The sequence below is a fragment of the Falco naumanni genome, chromosome 4 (genome assembly GCF_017639655.2).
Source record: "Falco naumanni isolate bFalNau1 chromosome 4, bFalNau1.pat, whole genome shotgun sequence".
NCBI classification, from domain to species: domain Eukaryota; kingdom Metazoa; phylum Chordata; class Aves; order Falconiformes; family Falconidae; genus Falco; species Falco naumanni.
The window spans coordinates 56,629,150-56,654,103 of NC_054057.1; the positions used below are offsets into that span (position 1 = coordinate 56,629,150).

Sequence of the window (24,954 nt, forward strand, 5' to 3'; positions counted from 1 at the left end):
ATCATACATGTATAGATAATCTTTAACCCTAAAGCTGTCCAAAACCTCATCTGTGCCCCATTTTAAGCCCATTCCACATCTTATTTATTTATTCTTCTTCTTTCTTGTATATATGAGTTATTTACTTCAGCTTCCCATTCATGATCTGATTCTCTTTTACACTGGAAATTCTTACTCATTTAACTTTCTGACCTTTAAAATGTGACTTTCTTTTAGCATAATTCTTCCTCCCACGCCCTCTAAGCTCCCTGCTTGCTGCTAATACTCCTTTATAAGCCAGTTATTTATCTCTTTAGGTTTCAATCTCTATAGTTGAGATAGAGGCTACAACTGTGTTCTGGTTTTTGCTGCTTTTTTTTTTTTTTTTTTTTTTCACTTCGAACATGTCATTTTGAGCTAAAACCACTAGGAGGAAGCATTCAACAAGTTTCACCGTCCTGTTGTAGATCCCGGTCTTAATTGTATTAAATTCAGAGAGTTTTGGGCAGGAGCCAAGGGGTCACAGATCCCCTTGAAAGTGCCAAGGCACATAATCCCTTGAAGAACTGTGGAACTATTCACCTTGGGGTTGGACTGGCTCCTCTGCTCCTGCTGCAAAGTGACTTCATGACTCCATCCTCTAAAGAATAGAAGCCACTTCTAATTTTCAGGGTAATTTTTTCCCTTTTTTATTTGTCTTTCTTTTAAACACAGTGCTCCCTCTCCCATATTTTCCCATGTGCCTTATTTACTAAGATTTATGATTTATCCTCTCAACCGTTATTTCTAGGCTGAACAAACGAAACTTTAATCTTCTTTCGTAACATAGATTGTTACATATATTTCCATAACATAGATTGTTATATATCTTTCCATAACATAGATTGTTATACACTAGTTATACTGTTTCTCTGCACTTGATCCAGTTTTAGTTCACAACTGTTGAACTGCAAAGGGATGGGAGGAAAAAAATTCTCTTTTATTTCAAGTGCAAGAAGTTTCATGCCATGCGGTATCATTGATTTGCCCCAAACCTGAGAAATACTGAAACAAATCAGCCACATTGTCCCATGATTAATGACAGTCTCTAATGGTAAAGTCAGTCTAGCTTAGCTACAGATCCTCAATTTTGCTGAAGAATGTAGCTTTTTTTTGTTTAGTTCCCAGTAGTCCTTTCTTTTTTTAAAAAAAACAAACTCTTTTGACTGGGGTACAAATATTCATGCTCTTTCCATTACTTTACTTTGATTACCTGTGAAAAATGTGTGTGCTTTAGGTAGTGAAGTCAAGCCCACTACAGAGAGTTACAGTCATTCTGGTATTCTCATGTCCTTCATTGGAGTATTTGTTGTGCTACATCACTATCAAAGGAACAGACAGAACCATCATGTTATTGAGCTGGTGTTTCTCATGGACTGTCAAAGGGAAAAGCTCTCAGACCTCATGTTTTCATTGCCTCTGTTAATAACCTTTTTAAAAATTTAGTAATTGGGGTAAAATTCATAAATAATAAATACATAGATTTTGGAAGAGGTAACTGTTGGAGAGACCAGGCTGCTACTGCAACATTCGCATAGCAGCTAAAAGGGAGCAAGCACGTGAAAAAGTCTTCAGTATGACCAAAAAGGACAGCAATCCATCTGGAATCAAGACAGTATGCCACATGGCCATCACAAGAAACCGGGATTTTAGTATGGACATCAGTAGGATCCAAAATTGAGAGAGTTCAGAGGAGAAGCAGAAGGATTAAAGAACATGGCAAGAGACTTGCCTTCCTCAAAACGATATCACCTTTACTCAGAAGTGTTTCTGCAGAAAGGTAAAATTCACCCTAGGGGGGTACTTGTCATTTCTTGCACTAATAAACAATTCGCTTAGGGTACCAAAAGATCTTTTGCATCCGATTTCCCACACTGGTGGAGCTGTGACTCAGCTCCAGGGTGGCCTTCCCAGACAGCTGGAATTCATTGAGGCTTGTATGCAGCTGACTGTCCAGAAACTAGTCTTACCATCAAAAATGCCCCTTCCTGGCATACACACTGGCCAAGACAAGTTGCACTACCTTCGGGTACCGATGTGTTTAAATGCATAAACTCATGAGTGGATGTGATGTCAGGACTGTTCTGTGCACACCCAAATCGATGGTAATGGTGTATGTGGCTCATTCCTGCTTTCTCCATGGACCCCACATGTCATGGGAAGCAGATATTGAACAGGCTGGAGCTGGGAAACACCATCTCACAAGTACCATGTGGTCAGCTCCTGAACTGTGGTGGGTCACAAACTGGGCAAGTGGCTTAACAATCATTTTAGACAACTAAACCCATTTAATTTTTAAAATTATTTTGTAATTGTTTGTTTTATTTTTTTATTATGAAGGGATAGAGGCCCCTGGGTTCCAATGGCACAGAGCTGTTGACTTCTCTGGTATAATGCAGATTCACTGTACCTACCTTAAAATCTGAGGGACTATTAGTCAAAACTAAAGATGTTATGATGCCAGGAATGGCCAGGAGAAGCTAAGGGAATACTATGGAGAAAATCAAAAAGTACTATAAATATTATTTATTTGCAATCAGTGTTCAGAGAGTATTAACTGAAAACAGTCTCATTGTTAGGTGTAATTTACCATTCATAGTAAAAGAGAATTTCTGTCCAAAATGCTCACAATCTGAAGAGGTGATAAAGACAGGAGAAGAAGAAAGTGACACAAGACAGGACATATAATTGCCACCGTAGAGAAGGGGTGTTGAAGAGAGTAGGCAACTTGCTGCAGGTTGCAAGCAAAGTGTACACCAGGTCCCACTCAGTTGCAAAACCCAGTGTCCTTTCTGGCTGAAATCAGTGTGGAGGGAAAAGCTCACCCAAGCCTTGCCAGAACCTGCCAAATCCAAGAGCGAGTACACAGCCACAACCTTGCAACTAAGAAAAATAAAAAGCATCTTATGCTAGCTTGTGTGTAATGTGTTTGAAGTTTAAATGAGAAATTAAAATGTCAAGGGTAATTTATGACTATGCCTAGTGCATGACAAAGGATAACACAACAGTCATTGGACAGTGAAGTGCATCAGCTGGAAGTATCTCCAAAGTACATGTACAAAAGACAAAAGACAGTGCAGTTTGGGCATGTGGTTTTTTGAGAAGCCCAAGCTACTAAGGACATGAAGATAAAGAACTTTACGAGGAAAATGCAGTGAGGATCACAACAGACTATGTGCACACACAGTTTCAAGAGAATTAGAATTTATGATTACATCCTTAGTCTTATGTTAACCCCACAGCGAAATGCTTCAACACAGATTTCCTAATTGTCTACATTAGTCGTATTTTGAATTCTTTTCTTTGCAGGCAAGAGAAAACTGGTCTTCCCATCAGAGAAGTACAAGCATAAGGGGGAAAGGCTCCTAACACCAATGGGACACATCTACCTTAGGTCAAGGCTTCACTCCATGGCCATGGATGATGCTCACCACCATGACCGAAGGCAGTCCAGATGGGGCCCATGGGGTGCTCCCCAGCCTGGGTTTGTGATGTCTAAGGGAGTGGTTGAAGTGATGGTGACAGTTTCCCCCCACTAGAAATGCTTATTTTTGTCCCTCTTCTCTACCACACTGGCAGCATGAACTCGAGCATGAAATTTGAGCATTCTGTAAAGTTTGAGGAAAGTATGTAACAAGCACAATTTGTTACGGAGTGACTGATAGACACACAGCACGGCTGCCTTCACCTTGCTGCCAGAGGAAACAGGTTAAAAAACATAATCCTCACAGACAAAATACAAAGCAAGGTTTTACTCAGCTGAGTACAACTTCTGTAATACGAAGAGTTGTATTTATTTCATTAAGCTGCAGTAACACAACTACAATAGCATACATGCCATGACCTATTCTGTAAATCGATCATATTGAAAGAAGTCCACTACACTGTGGCATATCTGTGGATCATGCAGTGGCTATGTTTGTGGTGCATCAGTCCCCAAACATTAAAAACAAAATAAAAATCAGCAGCCATTTGTTTAACAGTTTTATATTAAGAGTATCAAGTAGGAATGGACTAAGGGTAAATTTTAGCTCCTTTCCCTTCAGCAATGTAACACGACATCCCTTTTTCTGTTCTTCAGGAGATCTGGTGGTGCTTGGGTTTTTCTTTGCTTCTTGCACGGGGGGTGATGTCAGCAGACATTACCCATCAGTGCTGCAAATATGCCGCAGCACTCAGGTACTGTGGGACCTGCTTTGCAGTGGGGTGCCCTTGATCAAACAGATCCAAAACCTTTCTCTGCTCATGTAAATATTAGACAAAGCTGTACATAGAGCCAAAGGCTACAATTTAGCAGCTACCAGAGTTACCTGATCACGATCAACAGACTGTTTAATAGGGAGGCTGCCGCAGCTGACATGTATTTACAATATCAGCTTCTGTGAACATTTAAAAATATTCTTAACAACATTGTCACCGATGAACTACTTAATGTTTGGAGATTGTTGATTACCTGTAATTTCTCCATTCTCAACCATGAGATTGCCACTACTGGCTCTTGTGACACTGTCATATGATGGAGGAAAGGATGCTGAGGACGTTTCAGACTTGTCAGGACTCCTACCATAGTTTTCACCCATCATAGATGCAATAAGTCCTTCTTTTTCTGGAGCAGCACTTCCAAGAGTGTCAGTACTGCAAGTTCTGTGATGATACAGGTAAGAAGCTTGCTTTATGGAGCGCAGGAGCAAATGACTCCTGTAGGCACGCTGGATGACAGTGGCAGATGCTTCCTCTTGTCTGTGTCTGAGTGTAGTAGAGATCGGCTCGTAGGATTTTTTTGACGGATTGGCAGCCATGAACTTCTCCTCCATTTGTACTTTTAGAGTATCCAGCTCCCCAGAATCTCCTAACACTCTTTTGGTAAAAGCAAACAAAATATCCAAGCAGTGGATCCTGTCTCCACTGACCATAGGCAGGTCCATTGCTATGAGTTCAACTTTGTTTGGTTTTGGTACACGTAAAGGTTCAGCCAGAGCATCTGCAAAGTCTGAAAGTGCAGAGAAAGTTATAAACTGAGTTGCCTCAGGATCAAACTTCTCCCAGATTTCATAAAAGATGTCAAAGTCATCTTCCCCTAAGGGCTCTGCACTTTCTTCAGTAGCAGCATTGAAATTCTCCAGAATAACAGCTATATACATATTTACAACTATGAGAAATGATATAATGATGTAACTTACAAAATAAATAATACCTATGGCAGGTTTACCACATTCACCTATAGTACCGTGTACATCTGGATCACAGAACGGTGGCCCAGTGTTTAAAATAGGACTGAGAAGACCATCCCAGCCAGCTGATGTGGTGATTTGGAAGAGACAGAGCATGCTATTAGGAAAGGTTTGGAAGTTGAAAATATCATCAATGCCATCTTCCATCTTCACATAGGCAAAGTTAGCCATGCCAAAAATGGCATAAATGAACATGACCAGAAAAAGCAAGAGGCCAATGTTGAACAAAGCAGGTAGGGACATCATTAATGCAAAAAGCAGAGTACGAATTCCTTTGGCAGCCCGGATGAGTCTCAGTATTCGCCCAATCCGAGCCAAGCGAATGACCCTGAAGAGTGTAGGCGGTAAGAAATGTTCAAGTGCTTTACCAATGCCAGAAAGCAGTAGGGCTAAAATGGAAAGGATAACAAGTGGTTAGAACATCACGTTTCTGCTTAACTAGTAAGTAGGATGAAATGATAATAGCTGTACAGCTGAAAAATACCTCATAAATGTGTGCTAAGACCCTAGAAGAACAACCTTTAATAGATGTTACAGTTGAAAAAAAAGCTGTAGAAATCAGCAGTTATGAACTGCGTTCCTCAGCCCTCAGAAGATAGCACCCGCTGCACTGAGGATGGCAAGCACCTTTCCATGCGCAACTTGAAATATCCCCACCAGCTGACACTCGTTGGCTGATGGTTTTCTCTGACACTGGTTGCATGACTGCTTCAGCAGGTGCAGGTTATGTGTTTACTTTCTAAATGTGACTTCAAATACTGACATCACAAAGCCGAACTAAGAATACAAGATACAATAACAATGTCTTAGTCAACATTTAGGTAATATAGTCAAGATACATCTGAGCAAACCCAATGAACACAGAAGTTGTGCATGCCACCCTACAATGGCTTTATAGTTCATTCAGAGGCATAGCTAAACATGGATGTTATTTTATCTTTAGTTTACATGAAAAAAATGACAGACCTAGTAGCACTCAAAAAGCTTTGGCTTCTCTAGGTTTAGGTGTTTTGGATACATTTTTTTGGACTTTCATTCCAGGAATTTAATTTCTCAAGGAAGAACTATATTCTTACTGGAATCTTACCCAAAACATAATACTAAAGAAATACAATATTTTTCTTCCCCTAAATGCCGTCTGCTATTTTGGCGGTACTGGCACTAGGAATAGTTAAATTGACAGAAAGTTTAAATTGGCAGAAAAGCTCTTTACTCCATTCTTCCATCGCAACCCCTCCAAATAAAAGCTAATATACCTGTGTTCTTTTCTATCCTGTTACACAGTGTGAACCGTTATTTTCAGCCAGCTATGCCTCAGTTTCCAGAAACTGAATTCTGTAGTCTGTAATCTAATTCCAGACTTCATATTCTCTATATATTTCAATTTTCTGTTACGAACACAGATGACAAAACCCAGCAGTTTTTATCTGATCAAAGATTTCTTAGTTGGCACTAAACCTGTAACAATGGAAATTGTCACAAAAAGTGGTGCTGGTATGATGGGTTATTCATTCTGCCTTTCAGACTAGGAAAAAACAATCTGAAGAACCATTATGAAAGGTTTCACATAAGGCAACTGCCTTTTATTTTCTTGTGCTTTTATTAAAAGAATATACTTATTTCATATTAATATACTCACAATGGGCTTTTAGTACTTTTTCCTCAAGGCTTTACAGTATTATGATTTCCATTTCAACATCCATTTGCAGTTGATACATTTTAGCTATTTTTTTTTCTGAAAAGAATAATAATTGGCTTGTCAAACCAATTGTACTTACCAATAAGTGACATTATCACAACAACTAAATCAAATATGTTCCAGGCATTTGAGAAATAGTACTGCCTCAGAGCCACCAGTTTCAGCACACATTCTGCAGTAAAGATGGCAACAAAGAGTATATTTATTTTGTTAAGGATCTGAGTCTTCGTTTCACTTTGTTCATAGGTTTCCACCATCATGGTGATCATGTTAAGGCAGATGAGAATCATGACGACAACATCAAAGGCTTGGCGTGTTACAATGTCAAAAAGGAACCCTTGGTATCTGTTCTAGAGGGAAAAATTACATCTGGCATTAGTTGGGAGTATTCATCCATATGTATTTCCAACAGTCCCAATTTTTGAGTTACAAAGTCAGTCAGCTATAGCAAACTCAGAGAAATTTAAGAAAGGCAGAATATAAAAATGACACTTAAAATCTCTTCCTGTTCTGAAGTTTAATCAGTTCCAAGGTGAATATAAAGCCCAATAACATTTATGCAGATAACTTAATAAATATTTAAGCTGCAAAAACTTTCAGTGCAACTTTGGGGTATGGAATTGACTTTAGACCACTGAGTATCAATGTAAAGACAATACAAATAATTTATAGGCAATATATATATACATGTGCTTTTCAGTGAATTTTGCAATGCATTTTCATTTTGAAGAATTCAGTCTTACCAGTGGTCTTGGAATGGGTTTTTGAGGTTTCTTGGATCCCAACTTTTTCATTGCATTGTAATATTTTTTCTGTTCTTCCGTCATAAAGATATCTTCCCCACCTAAGTATACAAAGAAATTTCACTATTATTTGGTGGGAAACCTGTGCTATTGTAGTTACAAAGTCTAAAATGTTGGAAACTAACATTTCTTCCTTTGTCACATCTTGCTGGTACTAGCCCTTTTCATAACGTGTAACCGTATCCAAAAAATCAGTGGCACAAACATTCCATCCACAGAGAAGTCCTGGGGTGAAACCTAGCTAGCTCAGAAAGCACGAAGACAAAAGACTTACTGAAAACCTGGACAGTCCTGGATTCCCACATCCAGGTCTTGTTGAATATCCAAAATATACCAGACCACTTTCTAAATAGTGAGTCTCCTGTCCTGTTCAGTTCCCAAAAGGGAGCAAAATTTTAAGGGGCTGCTGGGAACATGTCATCGCCTTCAAAATGCTGGGAAAGAGCTAGGTGTTCAGGTCACAGGGGAAAAGAATGGAGAAAGAAACTACTCACCCTGGGTGTTACTTCTGCTAACTTAATTACTGATGTTCTTGTAAATGCCAAGGGAAGTTTCAGACTATGCATAGCAAGGACCTCCACAGAGAGGATTGCTGTATATATAGTAGGTGCCTGGGAGCACAACCAATATACTTATCTTTTTCTTTTGTTGGTTGAAGTTGTCAATAATAACACCAACAAAGAGATTCAGGGTAAAGAAAGATCCAAAGATGATGAAGATCACAAAATAGAGATACATAAATAGATTGTGCTCCATTTGCGGCTGTTCATTTTTCTACAGGAATGAGAAGCAACATAAACAATGACCATTAACAACGTGGACCCAATTCAGAATAATCTTCATATTGCAGATCCTCTCACAAATTGAATCCAGGAGGAAATAAAATTTACAGTTCTATTGCTAATTCAGACAAAATTGGTATAGGTTAAAATTACCAATACTGCATAACACAAAATATTATATGTATACAATGCTTTTGGAAGGGGAATGAAATGGTGGAAGAAAGTAATGTTCATACTGTGACTACTAGATGCAACAGAATTCTAGGACCTCACAGTGACATTACTGCTCAGATGCTGACTCCTATCCCTTTTGAAATTAAACCTGAACCTTACAAAATTATACACCAAGCACACCACCTGAGAGATAACCAGCCAGAAAATATGGCTCAAAATAATAGGACTACAAAGTGTTTGTATTATGAAAACTTGTAAATTGTATTATTTTTACAATGTTTGTTTGTGTAGTTTCTGGCTAAATAATTGCAGAACAGAATAATTTAATTCGTGCTGATATTGAATATATTTGGACTGAAAAACCTGTAGAGAGAAACTTAGTCTGTAACGGTGAATGAGGTTTATTTTTATTTTAAATTTCTTTTTTTTTCTTCCCCCACAAAAGCTGATTGTTGTGGGTTTTTTCTTTTCAAACCTCACTTAAAATCCTACCATTTGCAATTGATTGACCCCTTACTAACGTCAATAGAAACAGTAACTGAAGTGGACATTCTTGACATGATTTTCACAAGTATTTCAGAAGCATCAGTTCAGCTCCTTCCAATAAGAATAGGAGCTGTAAATTGCTCAGCACTTTAAAAATCAAGAAAATTATTTAGAAGTCTAATTTCAAGCTCTTGTCATTAAAAATCTTGGCCTAGATATGTTTTTTTCATCTTAGCAAAAACTTCTTCTATGGCTATTATGGATGAAAATAAAACCAGAACGAGAAAAATAGTTTTTCAAGTTGAAAGAAAAAAGCCCCATTGAAACACAAAAAAGCTCCATTTTCATATGTGGTTACTTTTTAAATTATTTGATACTTTTGGACTCATGATTAAATTAAGATAGCCTCTTCATTTCAAAACTCATTTCCTCCAAAGACATACCACTTTGTTCTGTATAACATTGGATGATACTTCTGATAAGACAGCAAACACTACTGACAATATGAAGAGTAGGCAAAGTAGTGCTAGCCATGCCTGACAAAAGTATTTTAAATGGTTGCTTAGCCACAATAGCTTAATTCTTGATGAAGTTTGGTTTTGTGTTTTGAAGTGGACTTGAAACTATGTTTCTATAATGCATTCAGGTTTACTCCAGGCTTGAGTTTCATAAAAGATGATATGTGAAGGCAGGTACCACCATGTGAGTGGGAACTCTCAACTCCCCTGCTAATGGACATCCAGTTATTTGTAGAGTCCACTCAGTGTAAAGAGGCGCTCTGCTGAACAATATAGATATGCCGGGTAAGCTGAAACGCTCCCTAGATCCCTCTGTGCACATGGACTAGATTTCCATTAACCACAGAGGGCACTTGGAGGTGAACCCACATGGAGACCTTACACTATAGGTAACTGCATTTACGTGGGTGGATCTGGAGTTGAACCCCTCTCCATTACAACAGGATACTTTGACTTTAGAATACTATGAGTATGCTTATAGTATACATACACAGCTGATAAAAATAATTACTGGAAAGATCTAGCACAGACAAACAGCAGACATAAAAGTGCAAAAATCATAACGCTTTTGCAGAATGTAGTAGCACTAACGAAAAATATGGTTTGAATATAGCAACTGACCTCTCGTGAATCTACTGCAGCATACATGATCTCCATCCACCCTTTGAATGTTGCCTAGAATGAGAGGTTATGGAAAACGTGTTCAACTTTCAGGGTAAAAGTCTTCACATAATTTGCAACATCCAAATGACACTGACTGCAGTAAGAGCCTTTGGTATGGTCACACACACAAAGCACCAAGCTCTGACTTTAGGAAAACTTGTCCCTGTTGTCTGTGTGGCATTCTCAGCCTAATCAGGATGTGAAAGCTTGCTAGGGTGGGACAGAACATGCCCTAGGGTGCCGACAGAGCAAATCTTCTTTAGCATGGTCTACTAAAGGCCTTACAATCCCCCTGGCAGAAGAAATCTGCATTTTGGCAGATTAGGTCAGTATTTGCCTCAGATTTCCTTCTGAGATTGACTCCAGCTCTCAGGCTCATGAACCTGCTGGAGGCTGAAAAAGCACTTGTTCACCAGATGCTGACTTTAACACCTGGAAAATCACAGTGGGGTCTAACTTGTGCCCATTTTTCCATTTGTGGGCACAAAGAGCACTGCTGTTTGAACAGCCAGCTACAAAGGAAGAGCAAGCTGCTTTCCATCACCCACGGAGATGAGTTAGGAGCTCGCAGGAGGTTGAGCCCGTCTGACGTGGTGCCGGCTAGTGAAGGCAAGCCACACTTACCACCTGAAGAAGAGCCAGGTAGCCAGAACCAACGTTATCAAAGTTGACTTTAACATTGACCCAGAATATTTTTCCTGTGTTGTTATTCATTTTACAGTCTGTTATGTCATTGATTGAAGTATTTAATTCTGAATATTCTTCTGTCAGATTGACACATTTCCCAAACTTCCCAGCAAACAGGTTCACTCCCATGATGCTAAAGATAAGCCAGAAGATGAGGCAGACGAGCAGAACATTCATGATGGAAGGGATGGCTCCCACGAGAGCATTAACCACCACCTTGGATGAAATGGGAGAGGAAAAATACACTTAAACAAAGATGAGTGCCAGTATCTCCTCAGTGCATTAAGCAGTCACTTTGTCACCTCAGCAAACAGAAACCTGTTTTCCATGTAAACACAAATCACAGCTGGCAGGGATACCTTGAGCAACAATTCAAAGGCCCACGGTATCACTTCAGCTTTTCAAAGAACAGTTGATACTTTTTGGGCTGCTGTGAGCCACAACCACATGAGCATAGTACAATGTGATTCCATCCTCTTTTGATGGCTTTCCCTTGAGTTTGGAGTGGGGCATGTTTTCTTTGTTTCAAACTTTTATAAAATAAAATTTCTGAAGTATTTAGCCATAAGCACCACTGCAGAGCGCTGTATATTAAGACCGTAGAAAGTAGTTTTTAAAAGAACCAGTAACAACTCTCTGCTAGTATTTTGCGAGATCTGTTATGTTCAGTGGATTGTGATTGTTTAACCATGAGGTAGGTACTTCTTTTGTGCTAGATGCTGTACAATCACAGAAAATGTCTACCTAGGATTTAAGTGCATACTGGGAACCAACGGATCAACTCATAAAATGGGGCAGTGTAAGGAAATGATGAGAATAGATCTCCGAGTCTCACAGTGAAGGCAGTGAACTCAGCCATCAGGTAGCAAAGAAGAACTTGATGGACCAGAAGAAAAATTAAAAAAACTTTTTGGAAGGTTTTTGGAGACTGTGTCACACACATTCTGCATAGCAAGAGAGAAAGTATGGTAGGACTTGTTCCAAAATTAACTCCAGACACAGAGATTTGGATACATTCTGTTTATTAATTTACTGCAATTTCTCTCTGCCTTCATGGTGACAAGAGTACAGCCAGAGAGCTTTCAGTCTTGCTTCCAGAAGATATCCAAAAGCAATCTACATCTCAGTGCCACTAAGACTGCACGCCCATGCAAGCGTGTGTTAGTGATGCCATATGTATTTCTATCGCCTGTTTTTGCATGCCGGAGTATATTCTGTAGACCAGACTTTTGTTCAAATACCACTGTGGGTATCGCACTGTTCCACAATGCAGGGTACAGATGTGCTTTGCATATGGCTGAGGGAATCTTCCTCTGCATTTCCATAATGGTAGATCTGTAATTAAATGTAAATAACGCTCAGCAGCTTCACATTGTTCCAGCTGCTCCTTTGGTGGGAAAAGGCAGCAAATATTCTACAGTCACTCCTGCCTTTTGAAAGAGTAAGTCTATTGGGAGCAATAATTTGAGTGAAGTATCTCTTAACAATGTAAAGTTTTTGTAAATCAATCCAGTAAAAAACATGCAGAAGGCAGGCGATTCTTTCCTCTGAATTAGCTTGCTATGAGACTGCAAAAATGAGAATTGTGCTCACAGTTCTTATTGTCTATTTTATTTTTGGCTATCTCAGTAATACAGGAACACTAGAATGACTGAGCAGCAATGAAACAAATGCCTGCTTAGTCTAGTTCTAGTTTCAATGGTACTTAGGATTGATCACTTGAGGAAAGTATATAAGGAGCAGCCAAGAACAGAGGAGCACAGCAAAGGTGCCTTTTAAAAATTCATTTTATAGGTCCTAAACTGAACTTGGGATAGACATGGGAGCTGCATAAAGACACAGTTATGAGTTATGAACTTGTTATGAGCCTATTAGTACTGACAGGCTGTAATTTATAGTCACTCTTACCCTCATTCCCTCAAATCGTGACAATGCTCTTAAGGGTCTCAGAGCTCGGAGAGTCCTAAGAGATTTTATGGGGTCAAATGAACTGCCCAAGAGGTTTACTAAAGAGACCTGAATGGGAAGATAAAAGAAAGTATTAGCAACGTCCTGAACATCCGTTTCCTTTAATCCTGCTTAAAAAAACCCCAAACCTACATCTCCCCATATTTTCAGTGCCCATAGTGCAATATCCTGAAACCATCATTAAACAAGGTAAGAGTACTACTGTCCTAAATTTGCATCCAGAAAATAATGTGCAACTCTGCTACTACATCCTGTGTCACGACCTGCATAGGAACACCAAAGGCAGAACTTACGCCTACGATGAGGAAGTCCAGCCAGCACCAGGCATTGGTGAAATACTTCTTAAAGCCATAAGCCACCCATTTCAGGAGCATCTCCAGGACAAAGATGAAAGTGAACATTTTGTCAAGAAATGCCAACATAATTTTAATGCTTCTTCTCTCATTTATATAAATGTCTTCGAAGGTCTGAAATCATAATATACAGATAAATGGCAAAAATCAGAGATGAGCTTTATAAAATGAAAGTCCAGATCTTTAAGACCCCTTTGTCATTCATTATGTTTTCACACAGATCTGAATGCAATCTTCTACTCAAATCTGTGTCAGCTGATAAACATGTAATTCTCCCTGTCCCTTCTCTTTCTTTTTCTCTCTATAGTACAGCCCTGTGAAAACACACACATCATGCACACTGGAATCCTAGGAGGAAAGTATATATTTTTAGAAATTTTTTTCAAGAAGATTATACATTGAAGAGAACTAAGTACTATTTTTTCCAAGCATTAAGAGTCATTTATTTGTTGCAATGATATAAAAGTTCCTTTGTATTTCATATCTGTGAAATAACATCCTGAGAAAAATCCAGTATATAGCCAGAACAGGACAGCTTCTGAGATTTATGTGTTTTTAGCTTTGGTCATGATCTCTTGTAAATTTTAATAATATGAATAATGTATCTGCAATAATTATAATAATGAATAAATGACTGCTATGTGAAGCTGCTTCTGTTTTTCTTCTGAGTTAAAAGATATTTGCTGTGTCTTCTTAAAAAAAAAAAAAAAAAAAAAAAAACCCCGAAACAACTTATCTGTGTGCAAATTAAAGCTAAAAGTGCTTCTAAAGAAATACATTAAACTGCTACACTAACCAGGGCTCCACTGCTCAGAAGAATCATGAATATGATAAAGGATTCAAACCAGGAGTGTTCAACAATCTGGTAGCAGGTACTTCTCAGATTCCACCATGTTTCTCCTCCAAACTTTATGGCACTGCCCACATAACAACGAAAGTATCGAACACAACCTGAAAGTGAGAGACAGCGATGAATGCATGGAAGGAACGTGCATGCATGTGAAGGGTTGCTTAAGAAACAACTGGGGGCAGGGAAAAGTCAATGGTCACATTGACTGCATCATTGTTGGTTGTTTTTCATGTTTTGCCATGAGAAAATAGGAAACATAATTTTTTTTGCCTTAACTCATATATATATATATATGTATACATATAAAATAGGTGGAGCCCCTTTGGACAGCTTTCCATTGTTTCAAGATATTTCTGAGGCAGTGGACACTCTCACTGAGCTCCTGTTTGTGCACACAAAAATTCGGGGCCAGGGGAAGCATGTCACAAAAGCCTTTCTCAGTTTCTGCACGCTGCTTGCAAAGCAGTGACGGGATACCCCAGAACAACGAGGCTTGGAGACAGAGAAGGTAAACAGTTGTCTTCGATACTGCAGCATTATACCTTACCTTGCAAGGTCAATTCATTTAATTATTTGCTTCTGGATGTGTGGAGTGGCTGATTATATATGATATAACCTGAAAGAATATGTCATATTCTAGCTGACACATTGGTTCCATAAAGGGAGACCCTCCTTTCAGGCTCACCACATTATTTCTTGTAACAGACAACGATGCCAGAGCCACCTCATGTTTCCCGACCACCTCGTTACAAAATCCTGGGTTTGATTAATTATTATTTTTGCCAAGAATTAACTCACTTTGGCTACCATTTTCCTTGGTATGGGGTCTATGGCTACCATTTTCCTTGGTATGGGGTCTATGCTAATTCCTGTTTTCATTATGACAAAAAAAAGTGTAAGTTAGAAGGTTTCTGTCATTTCCAAGCACGGAAAAAAATATGAATGTGTCATATATATATACATGATATCTTATACACATATTAGTATCATATATACATAACTCTATATAGTATCATATATATATATATAAATATTCTATCATATCTGTGGAAAATTCTGATCATTTTTCTTTCAGTAATCCCAGTTTCCCCAGTAACGTGGATCTGGGACTCAAGATGAGGCAGGAATGGCACTCGCATAAGACAGGGACTATCTGTGTTATTTTTTTTTATTTTTTTTTTTTTTGCTTTGCCGTGCCTTCAGTCGAGCTCTCTAACAGTTTGGCCACAGCAGGCACACTCCAGCCTAGGACTACAGACCACAAAACCAGAAATGTCACATTTCTTTTCTGTAGTAGAGAAAGAAAAAGGAAAAAAAAAATACATACATATATATATTTCTTTTTTCTAACAGCTGTAATGGCAAAAAATGCCATTGATAAAGTAGTTTAGAAAAGAAAATGTAGCTCAGAAATCTGACATCTGTACTATTAATTCAGCATTTGCCTACTTGTCTGGAGACATCAGAGAGATGGTGGATCTCTTTCAGGACTTATTGTGTTTAACAATAGCAAAACATATATTGTTACTCCACAGAGAATACTTTGCATTCAGGTACAACACCTTTCTAGCTTGAAATAATTTCTGCATGCTTCTCTGTTTTTCATTCAGTTATAAAACTGTGCATTAGAGGTTTTATTGACCCAAGGGGGGGGGGGGGAGGAAAAAAACCCACAAACAGGGAGGGGGGGTGGGGAAAGGCCCCGGCTCTGTAGAACAGGGCAATTAAGAGACAGGAGTAATTACAGCCAGATTTGATTTATCCATGTTCTCATCAGATAAGATCTCCAGGAGTGCCTGAATGGGGAGGCAGTAATGACAGAAAGGCTCTGCCTTTGGGACGGGAGGAGGAGGAAGGTGGAGGAGGAAAGCTGAGAGTGCAGCAATTATCACTGGCCTTCAGTAGTGATGGTTATTTGGGGGAAAGTGTCAAGAGCCATTTCTTTGCATCTTATGAGAATGACATGTTGTTACAGGTGTGAGGGTAGGAAGAATTCGTAAAAGCACTAAACACATCCCATAACAACTTGTAAAGATAGATGCTGTATGAGGATTTGAAAAGGGATTCCCAGATTATCACCCTACAGAAATTCAGCTTCATCCTAGCAGCTTCTCTCTGCTTACTTCACTCCTTAGTTTTTTTACAGAGATCATTCATGAAATGCTATTTGGCAAATAAACATCTAACCTGTTGCAAAGCATTAATAAATCTGATGTGCCAAGTGCCTTGTTCCTGTGGCCGTTGTCAGGTGAGACCTGACACAGCCCCTTCTCTTATGTTAAACACCTAAAAGTGACTTGGACTCTTTCCAACAGAGTGAAATTCATCTCACTTCACTATAATAGCCTCATTTTTGGGGATTGGGTCTATGCCACTGCCTGGGTCCCAGTCTTGGAATTAGCTTTAAGAGGAAGGGGCGTTATTTTTCAGCATATTAGAAATTAGCTTTAAGAGGAAGGGGGGTTATTTTTCAGCTGTCACATCTCTCTGTTGACTAGAGAGGGACAATGACTTGGACTATTTACCCAATTTCCAGATAACTGAAGTTAACTGAAAATAATCTGCCCCTATTAGCTGAGCATCACTAGAGAAAAAAGTTAGATTTTGACCCTCCATAGTGGTGAAACTATGAGAGCCTTACCTTCTGGAAAACATTTTTCCGGAGTCTTGCTGTCTTCAGCAAACTCTGGAATCTGCCTCAAAAGATCTTCAGGATTTGTCAGATCCACTGTGCTGCCTTCAGAAGAGCTGACACTGTCAAACTACCGAACAAAATAAGATCAGGTATTGATTCTTTCTACATTCAGCTCCAAATAAATTAATCTATGAACAAATAAAACTCAAAATTAAAACTTGGCTATGTACTAATACTGCAAGTAGCGTTGGTAAGGGAACAAACTTTGTGATTTCAGAAGTATATGAGCTTAGAAGCACCAATAGATCCATCCAAACAGGGGCCAAAGCTATCCGATTACGATATCTATCTATGCAAACCAGATGTAACTGCCTAATAAGCCGGTAAATTGGAGAGGTTTTGAATTCCTTATAAATATATGTATATATATGTAGTCCTCAAAGCAGGATAAACCATGAATTGGATTAAACACATGAAATCATAGAAGGATGCATTCAAACAGGAGAACCAGATAAATATGTCTACTATTGTGTGAGGAACCAAACACCAGTGATTGCATTTATGGAGTAGAAATTAGAATTATATCATATATTCTCCACTTACAAAGCTTTTTGCTATCCAATTACACCATATATAATGTATGGTGAGCAAGCAGTTTGTTACAAATTACTTACCCTATGCTCGTTCGAGTGTATTGCTATTTGTTACTTTCTTCAAAGCATTCTTTATTCAAAATTATTCCAAAAATATTGTTAAATAGCAAGTACTGTCTTTAATGTCATAGTGAGAAACTCATTTAAAGTATTACATTTCTTGAAACTAAGATACTTTGGACACAGGCAGACTTGCTGGAATTTCCCACTTGGAAGCATCTCTCTCTTTTAACGCCTTTTTTTTTCCCCCTTCTTCCTCCTCTCTTTTTTTTTTTTTTTTTGTGGACTCAGATTTCAACAAACAGAAAGTAGCAGAGAGAATTTTATAAATTATTTATTTGAATCAAATGATTTTGTAGTTTTTCTATTTCTAAACACTCTTTCCTATACATACATTTTTCTTGAAAATCAATACCTAGAAACCTAGCGCGGCTTTGATTTCACTCACAGCATTCTGGCTCCATCGTTAACCAGGCAGAGCTGCTGCTGCCACTGAACTCCAGCAAATCCTTGAACAGGAACGCATCCATGCTTGACCACTACTGGAAAGTCAATGCCATAGAAAAAAAAAAAGTTACCTCTTTTTGTTCCGGTGTTGACGGTTCAACCTTCCTATCCTTTCCTAGGTAAAGCACACTGAACTCTTCGGAGGAAAATCCTGATCCTTTACTCCAGCTGCCTGAATTCTTCCCTCTTTCTCCCCTTTGCCTCAGGTGATTTTCATCCTGAAAATAATCCATGCATTAGAAGGGGTTTCTTTTCCCTTTTTAGGGGGCAGACAAGTTGGAAGGGAAAGGCAGATAAGACATGCATTTCATTTGAAGTGGGAGTGTCCAGACAGAAGTCATAAGATGTGATGATTTTGAGTGTCTGGTTTTACCTAAGGATAGAGAAAAAGAAGTTTTCCCCAATGGGCACATAGTAAACCAAGGAATAGTCGACAAAGTCAAAAGTTAAGTGAGAATTTTTGCACAAGAATTAAGATGGAAACTTAAGGTGGGAAATCTTGAGACCAGGACATCAATCTCCTAGGGTTCAAATAAAACAGAAAAATTCAGAGAACGTAAAGAAGTAGGATAATATATGTTATCACATAAGAAACATGACCTTAATAGGGCCACTCCATACTTAATCTTTCTAGCTTCTTCTCATTATTACATACTACACACAGCAAGGGCCAATGTAAAGAATGGGCCAGAGCTATACATCTGTGTCATTAGTCCATGATAATGTTCTTTATGCAGAACATACATTTTTGGTCTGTTATGTAAATAATGCCAAAAGTTGGCATTATTGACATAAATTTTTACATAAAAATTCCAAGTTCACCAAGGACTGCCACAATTATCTATGGACAATCTATGGACTATGTAATTACTTGTGTGTAACATACCATGTCAGTTAGGATTTCCTGCAGTGAGCCCAACAATTTTTGGTCTTTCTTTTAAGACCATGAAAGAGTCTTGATTTTGAAAGGCTCCAAGTGATAACTTACCCTTGCTCTAAACATTCATACTTTTGGTTCTAGTTCAAAATTTGGCAGCTCTCTAGAAACATATCAACATATGCCGCCCTGTTCTGCTAGAGACAGTCTTCTATCATGCATGCATCCCTCAATATATAGATATGATTCTACTGTTCCAACACAAAGAAAGAAATTAATTACCTGTTTGCTGTATTCTGTGTCTGTAAATGTGCTCAGTTTATCATCATCTTCAAAACCCTCACTCGTATCCTCTGCCTCAGCAATAGGGACACAAACAAATACATCGGGACCAGTAACAAAATCTTCAAGACCTGAGCATTTGTCCCCATATTTCTCAACCCATTCATTATTGTAATTCTCTTTACAATTTTTCTTTTCTTCACACTTAAACCCAAGTGGCTTCTGTGCAGGCAGTTTGATTTTCTTCCTGTGCGCTCTCTTTACACGCATCAGCTTTCCACAGCAGGTGTCCCGTGTCACGCTCTTCATAAACTGAAATCCTTTGTGGATCCGAGCAAAGGCAATCCGAAGATTGTTCATCTCTCTGTCATCCTCTGCTGTCTGGAGACAATCAGTACTGAAGGAATTCAGCAGTAGTGCAATGAAAAGGTTGAGAACCTGAAAGTTATTGGAATAACAATAGAAGTAAAAGTCAGGAAAGCAACCTTCAGGAATCTGAATTCTAACTTTGGAGAGCAGAGACGCTCTCAACGTTCAGTCTTACCGAGCAAACCGAAACAAGGTAATAATGAAAGGACTATGACTGATGACACAGTGCTCAATGAAGTGAATGTCTCCCTCAGAAAGTTCAATCTGCCCCCAACGAGTTACCTACAACAGTAGCTAAACCAGATCTGTGCATGCCAAATGCATTATTTGGCCGAAATAATTTCCTATTGTTTATAATAGTAACCAAGATCATGGTTATGGGTTGTCCGTGTAATAATGTCTCTTCCTACTTCCAAATGGAATTAAATCAGGCCTCTGCAGATCTACTTCCAAAATCCTGTGTGATCAGATTCAGGCCCAGCAATTCCATCAAAGCTGCAATACTGTGACAAAAATCAAAATCAAGAGAAGTTCAAAGAGAAGTTTCCTCCCTGCTTTTGAGTACATTTAAACAGAAGAATTTATAAACCTCACTTTCTTCCCCCCCCCCCCCCCCCCCCTTTTTTTCTTGTTTTTGTTGTTCGGGTTTTTTTAAGGGAAAATTTAATTTTTTTCCTAGTGCTTCAGTTTGGGATCCAGGTATCTTAATTTTTATTGTGTCAGAACAGGGCAGATAACACCCCCGAGTCATCCAGGGACCACAGGCAGTGGAGAGCATTAGTCCTCTGGAGGCCAATTCATCCCATCCGTCTTAGGTATTGACCTTAGGCTGGAATAGATCTCACTCTCCGATACCTCTCTATTTCCTTTGCTAATAAAGCCTAGACAAGGAGCACAAGCTAAACACTTAATTGTTTGACAGTTAACGTTCTATGATATGAGTACCACTCACAACATTTCATGCTGAAATCAATCATTGTGGTGTAGAACAGATGGGACTTTAAACCCGGGGATTTGGGATTCAGCCACAGAACAGATATTTCCCATAAAGGGCTGCCTAAAATTAATTCTCTTCAGCAGTTTCTCAAGTTACAGGAAGATTGGTATATGAATGATACTAAGAATGGCATGAGAAACAAAGCTAGTAAAGAAAAAAATAAATTTTACTATTTGGGCATTAAGAAATCACAGAACAGGACCAGGAAGGCAATCAGTCCCTTCCACCCCAGCACCGGTGTGCGAGGCTGTGTAGGGTACACCACAGCAGCATCTAGCGCTTGGGTGTAAATGTCCTTAGTGGTGATTAAAGAAAATCCTGATTTCAGTGGTAGGAGTGTAGATTATGCCATTTGCTGATGAAGAATTCAATACTTGCACAAGATCTTAACAAAAAAAAAAAAATTAAAAACATTGATTTCCACAGGCACTTAAGCACTTAGCTCCATTAATTCCAGCAGGTAAACCATAAGCCTTACTGATTATTTATATCCAAATCCCTAGATGTGAAGAAACATAGTTTCCTGTATCATATTTACTGCAAAGATATTCCTTGTCACATTGCCACATGAAAAGGTCAAGTGATGCTGTGTGAAAAGCACACAAAATGAAAAAATATGGACAGCAGCTCAAAGGGAGAGGCAGAAGAGGCTTTTGCTGACTGTAACACACACAGGTAACTTTTCCACCTGTGTTTAGGGAAACTACCTTCTGTTGACAAAATGGCAATTAAGTAGATTCTACCATGGACAGGACAAAGAGTAGAAAACACTGGAAAACTCACCACTAAATTTCCTATCACCATGACCAGCAGAAAAACAAGCAGGCACAGTGGCTGTTCAGCAACCACCATGCAGTCCCACATGGTCTCGATCCATTCTCCACACAGAATTCGGAAAATGACGAGGAATGAGTGGAAAAAGTCCATCATGTGCCAGCGTGGCTTGCCATCTTTGTGTATTTTAAGGCTGTTCTCCCCATAGCTTCTCCCAAAAAGTTGCACCCCTACTATAGCAAAAATGAAAACGATGATTGCCAGGACGAGGGTCAGGTTACTCAGTGCTCCCAGGGAGTTACCAATTATTTTAATTAGAGTGTTTAAAGTAGGCCAGGACTTTGCCAGTTTGAAGACCCTCAGCTGTGTAGCAACATAAAACATAGTGTTAGACATCAGTAGAGATAACCCATCTTTGCACCATTCAGATCCTGCAAAAAACATTTTAGATATTCTGAACTATTCCAGCAATGTAATATTTGTGCCACAGTGACCCTAATACTTTTTAAAGAATATTTGTAGATAATAATTCTCTTTTTTTTGACTGGTCAGCATTGCAAACCTAAATTAACCACCTCATCAAGAACCAGGGCAGCTTAAGGTCCTGGTAAGCGTTTGGTCCCCACAGGTGGGTATCTGTACAACACACTTGATGTAGATTATGGTATGTAACTTACATGTAACGCAAAGGACCAAAGCTGGGAGATCAGCTGCTATATTACTATAAAAGGAGTCTATCTTTTAGTAAAGAAATCTAAATCAGTCCACAGTATACTATATGAATACCTAAATGTCATTTCATGTCTTCTAAGTATTGGTTTTTTTCTGTATTTGCACTCTGACACTTTTTCTCCTGTTTCCTGTGTTACTTTTTAATCTTTGGCACCAGCTTCATAACATGTCTACTCTGGAATATTTTTTCCTCTGAATATTTCTTAGTACATTCAAAAGAAATATATATGCCATTAAACTCCATATGTAGTCACAAGGAATTTAAGAGTGTATTTCCTATTTCTAGTGCCAAGATGAGGGGAAAAAATATATTAAAAAAAAAATAAAATTCCTGCATCCCAGCCGCAAACAATAGAAGTATTCTCTATTATATTCACAACATGAAGTTTTATACAACTGAGTAAGCATGAGCCATTACCAGCCTGAAGGATCGTAAAACTGACAGGGTTCCTCCTTTTCGCCTTTCTTTCTTGCCTCTGTGTTTGGGTAAACTCAGTTCAATTAAACTCAGTGTGACAATTATACTGTCAAAAATATTCCAGGGCTGCTGAAAATAATGATAGGGATCTAGAGCGATGATCTTTAAGATCATTTCTGCAGTGAAGATTCCTGTAAAAACCTGTGACAAAGAAACAGTAGTATCAGCCTAATAGTAGCCATGGATTTATCTTATCTTTAGATCATGTTCCCACAAATAAAACTCAGGGACAGGTCAACAAACCCCATTTTTATGAACTTTTAATGCACTTTCAATTAAAATGAGAGGATTGGTTTCTGCCTTCTCAGGAATGTGTTAGAAGCCTATCAATAAAATCTGGGACTTGTCCATATTCAGGATTTAGAGCTTACAAGTGCAGAGTATACTAATCTTTAAGTTTTACAGTTGTTATTTATGTCTCAAGTGAAAACATCCATCAATCAATTCTTGGTATAAAATGTCACATAGCTGAGAATTTGCTTACCAAGTTGCCTACATTAAGCATCGATTTAAAATTATCTGACATATTGTTGTGCTCCAGCGCCATGAACAAAGTGTTCATCACAATGCAAACAGTGATAGTGAGATCAATAAAAGGATCCTTTATGAAAGCAGCCACTTTTTTCTTGATTCTCAACCAAAGCGGACAACAGTCCCAAATTAGATACTTTAAAGCAAAATCATTCAGGCATGGTGGACATCTCCGCTGAGATTCTTCAAGTTCTAAACGCAAAAGAAAATCCCACTATAATTAGATGGTTATCACTGAGCAAGAAGGTGAAATAACAACTTCAGGTATTCAAAAGACCAAAGAAAATGGAAACATCTCACACAAAGCCCCAAGGCTTCCCTGCACTTTCTACCATTCACGGAGTCCCTACATCAGCTAATAGACACAAAGACAAAATTCAGAGAAAACTGGATTCAAAACACATTAATGTGAATTTACTTCAAAAGCCTTTGGATCAGGTTTTATTTCCCCTAGACCCAGCCGTGTACTACAGTCACCTAACTAAATGCAGATATTTATAATACAGAGGCCACGCCGCAGCTTCTCACGCTCTTGTAGGCCAATATAACATCTAAGGTGCTTTTCACCTTATCCTTATGGAGATGTCTGGGACACTGGCTGCATCACACCCAACATCTTTGTTGTCTCCTGTGAGTCTCAAGAGAGCCTAGAGGGTCAATGACAGCCACGGGAATTCTGATTGTAGGTGAGGCAAATCCAATTTCAGGTGCCTGAAATGTGGCCCTAGGAAAGGCCATGCCTATCGTTTCCCAGCTGCTGCAAGTTGCCACACCTCTCCGTTTTCTGTAAGTAAAACATGGGATAGAAGCTGTTCTGGCTTTTTGTCATTTACATTCTTTTGGTCAAATATAAATTTTATAGCTTCTCGTTCTTCAACATCGGTATTAATGAGTCCTCCAAAATACTCTTGATCCTGCTGAAATCCTGTGCAAATTAATTGGCAAACTGGACCTTACTTACAGCTAAATACAAGCACAGTAGGAATCATTAGTAATCTAGTTTTCAGGACCTGAGATATTTTCAGAGATAAATGAGCTGGATTTGACTCACATCCTTTTCATAGTTGGACCTGTTCTTATTTCTTCCCATTGTTTAGTTTTCATTTCTCCTCCTCCAGGCTCAAGCCTCAGATTCCAACCTACACTACTTATTCCAGTGGGATCACCTCTGTTCCACTCCACTCCAGGTTTAGCTCTTGTCTTCGGTTCTTTTAGATCAAATTGCTGCTTTTTTACGTATCCAGCGTGGATCCAGCAGAACTGGTGCTCAGGTCCCAGCAAATACCCCTTCTGCTCCCCATTCCGATGCCTGTTCTCAGGTTAATCCACAGCCACTTACAGCTATGAGTCCTGTTCCATCCCAGTTCACAGCTGAAGATGTGCAACCAACTCAGGTCTTAGGTGAATTACACCGCAAAGTGAGGCTCCACTCAATGTGTTGCAATTGTGATCCACCCAAGAATTTTTATTATTTTTTTTAATATATATATTTGAGAAAAGGGACCTCCCTGCCACAATGGTACCCTGATGCTAAATCCCATACTTGTGGCCCAAGAACTGGTGGTAAAGCTCTTCAACAGGGACAAAACAAAACAGGCTTTCCTCATCCTGAACAACTTAGGCAGAAATTCTTCAGCAAGATCTGCAACAAAACTATCAGTTATCAAAATAACTGTCAGCAATAAAACACCCTCTAAAAAAATTCACATGGAAAGGTAAATTAAAGGAATAAAATAGTGAGGTTAAGTACTCGGAGACTAGGAATTGTCACAACTGGCTTTGCTTGTGTGATCTTGTTGCTGGATTCTGCATGCCTATGCCTCTGCCAGTGACATATCTCAAGCCACAGGGTCAGGATGAGAAAACAGCATCCCAGTCCTGCACCTC

At 38.9% G+C, this 24,954-nt stretch overlaps 1 protein-coding gene across 5 annotated transcripts in view; it reads right to left on the reverse strand.

Moving 5' to 3' along the window:
- Positions 1-887: 887 nt before the first annotated feature.
- The window catches only part of LOC121087643 (sodium channel protein type 5 subunit alpha-like), a 46,868-nt gene continuing 22,801 nt past the window's right edge, over positions 888-24,954 (reverse strand). For 4 of the 5 annotated variants that reach the window (XM_040592917.1, XM_040592914.1, XM_040592915.1 and 1 more), the window contains 15 exons: positions 23,021-23,259; positions 22,477-22,677; positions 21,336-21,689; positions 19,187-19,624; positions 18,099-18,245; positions 16,874-16,994; positions 14,179-14,333; positions 13,323-13,496; positions 12,970-13,077; positions 10,999-11,277; positions 10,333-10,386; positions 8,388-8,525; positions 7,692-7,796; positions 7,028-7,298; positions 888-5,638 (listed from right to left, as the gene is read on the reverse strand). In XM_040592917.1, the coding sequence (XP_040448851.1) occupies positions 4,443-5,638; positions 7,028-7,298; positions 7,692-7,796; positions 8,388-8,525; positions 10,333-10,386; positions 10,999-11,277; positions 12,970-13,077; positions 13,323-13,496; positions 14,179-14,333; positions 16,874-16,994; positions 18,099-18,245; positions 19,187-19,624; positions 21,336-21,689; positions 22,477-22,677; positions 23,021-23,259 (3,980 nt within the window). In that variant the 3' untranslated portion in view covers positions 888-4,442. Of the gene's footprint in view, positions 5,639-7,027; positions 7,299-7,691; positions 7,797-8,387; positions 8,526-10,332; positions 10,387-10,998; positions 11,278-12,969; positions 13,078-13,322; positions 13,497-14,178; positions 14,334-16,873; positions 16,995-18,098; positions 18,246-19,186; positions 19,625-21,335; positions 21,690-22,476; positions 22,678-23,020; positions 23,260-24,954 lie in introns of those variants that run through there. The other variant, XM_040592918.1, reaches the window with a different exon arrangement.